This window comes from Cariama cristata, unplaced genomic scaffold (genome assembly GCF_000690535.1).
Source record: "Cariama cristata isolate BGI_N322 unplaced genomic scaffold, ASM69053v1 scaffold21404, whole genome shotgun sequence".
In the NCBI taxonomy this organism is placed as follows: Eukaryota; Metazoa; Chordata; class Aves; order Cariamiformes; family Cariamidae; genus Cariama; species Cariama cristata.
In genome coordinates, this window is record NW_009612592.1 from 2,554 (window position 1) to 4,810 (window position 2,257).

The following is a 2,257-nucleotide window of genomic DNA, read 5'->3' on the forward strand; positions in this document are numbered from 1 at the left end:
CAGACAGTTCCTGGTCACTCTCTAGGGCATACAGCAACCCTCCGCCATACCAAGGTGCTCAGCCCAATTGAGGCAAGCTTGGTGCATGACAAAGGGAATTTTCTGTTCCTCCACCTTCCCGGACTACACAACAAAACGAATGTTCTGCAGTTGTGCGGGAGCCAAACATGGCAAAGTGAAAGTGCATCGAATAGCTTCGCCCAGCAGCAAACTAGACAAGCTGTGTTTATGCCTCCTTGAAAAATTACTTCACGAAGACACGAACACACAGGAGGGCGCGACAACAGCACTGAGAGTAGCATAGTCAACGTAACTTTGTTCCAGTACATAGCTCATATTCACTCTCTCTCTGCAATGCTCAGCAGAATTGCGTGGCTTAAAGTAAGGTTGACTCTAAAGCTCGTTTTACATCCCTCATCCCAGATGCTATAAAGTTTACAAGTAACCACAAGAGTCTGCCTGGAAAGAAACTTTTATTTGTTTAAAAAAAAAACCACCCCCCCTGCCCCGAAACAGCCTCTCTCTGTAGCCCATGCCTATGCCTCAGAGCAGGGCTGGGAAAGTTTTCCTTCTTCCTTGACCGCACACGCCCTTCACCCACGGCAAGGCTGGGAAGGGGGTGGAAAGTGCCAAGTGTTAAGGTGCTGAGAAGCTCTTGACGTTTCTAGTCTCTCAAGTGCTGTTGGCCTGTTCCTGCTCGAAGAGGGCCATGGCTAAATGCGAGCGGGATGCGAGTCCTTCCAAGTTACTAAGCACACAGCGGTGGTATAACTCCTCACTAAGCCGGGGGTTGCAGCTCCTCAGTGCATATTTCTGCACTAATCCTGGCTCCACAGCCCTAAATAGGTGCAGACCAGAATAGTGGAGGAAGACATCAAATAACTCCATGCTCTCCAGCACCTCATCTCGGTCTAGGATATCAGCTGCTAGCTTGGTACGCGCTGTCATATAGTCAGAGTTATAAAAGCAAGCCTCAGCAAAGGAATGTCTGTCAAAATGCCCGTCCCTCAGGAAGTCAGTGCTGGAGGAAGCGGTCTGCTCACCACGGTACACCAGTGCAGGGTTGAACTCTTGGAAATGCACTGGGAAAAAGACCTGCCAATTGTTGATAGTATTCATGCGGCAGCGATCCATGTTGATTTCTGTCCAGACACTGGCCAAGAAGAACAGTGTATCCACAGGGTGCTTCTTTGAGACTATATCCATGAGTTTCACTTGCGATGGCACCTCAGTTTTAACACTAATCCACGGGATTTTAACTTCTGCATAGCGTTTCTCCAGCTCTCCTACCATGGCTTTGACTCCAGCAAAAACGTCCACCTGGCTGACTCGCTGGGCATCATATGGATGGTAGATGAAAAGCAAAGTCAGCAAGGCATTATCATGTGTGTCCAGTGTGTTCATAGCAAACATATCCAGGAAGTTTGCCACAAAATCCAGGTCCTGCACTGTCAAGGGAAGCACCAGCTGCACCCGCGTGGCCTCTGTCACATATGGCATGGGAATAATTTCCACCTTACTTAAGGGTCGCACCAAGCTCACTCGTTTGGCAAGAACATGCCGGTGGCCCTTTTGGGTCACTGCCTCCAGCAGCAGGTCCAGCGTATATTCCATGCCCCGTGTGGGGTCAAAACGCCGATAGCCATTCAGCAACTGCCGCTTGCTGAAGCGGAGCAGAGGCTGGTAGCGACTGTTAAGTTGCTCAAGTGCAGACTCAATGATTTCACTGACATCTGCTTTGCTGGCTCCAGAGAGCTCACACTTGGGGGAGCCATCAGGACAGGAGAAGAGGTGCTGCTCAGTGAAGTAGTCCCAGCTGATTACCTCAAAACGTGTCTTTGGAAGAAATGGGGCGTTAATGCCCACAGGCCATGTCAAGCCTGCCTCACCTGCAGGGGTCAATGATGTCAGATTCCTGATCTGCATCTGTGCAAAGAGAGAACGCATACTGATCCCTACCGCTTTCTCAAAGGGGTCCAGTCCATCTCCCACCCAGGCCTGCCTCACCACCTAGAACTGTATCTTGGTAGTATCACACGAGCAGTTTTGGGTAACATGGTGTCAGAAGAGCTATTTCCAAGACGCAGGACTATATCCTGTGTCTGGCTGACGGTCACCTACAAACAGAAGCAATAATCTTCCTTCACTGTGTTAAAAGAAAAGGAAACCGGTTTGGTCATGGAGTTTTTGCAGATACCCCATACCACATACCTGGAGGTCCTGGATCTCCTGGTAGGCTCTGTCCAGCTGGATCCTG

General features: G+C 49.9%; 1 protein-coding gene across 2 annotated transcripts in view; it reads right to left on the bottom strand.

Moving 5' to 3' along the window:
- Positions 1-460: 460 nt before the first annotated feature.
- The window catches only part of CHPF2 (chondroitin polymerizing factor 2), a 3,674-nt gene continuing 1,877 nt past the window's right edge, over positions 461-2,257 (bottom strand). For both annotated transcript variants that reach the window (XM_009698713.1, XM_009698712.1), the window contains 2 exons: positions 2,212-2,257; positions 461-1,926 (listed from right to left, as the gene is read on the bottom strand). The exon at positions 2,212-2,257 is cut by the window's right edge and continues 164 nt beyond it. In XM_009698713.1, the coding sequence (XP_009697015.1) occupies positions 673-1,926; positions 2,212-2,257 (1,300 nt within the window). In that variant the 3' untranslated portion in view covers positions 461-672. The remainder of the gene's footprint in view (positions 1,927-2,211) is intronic.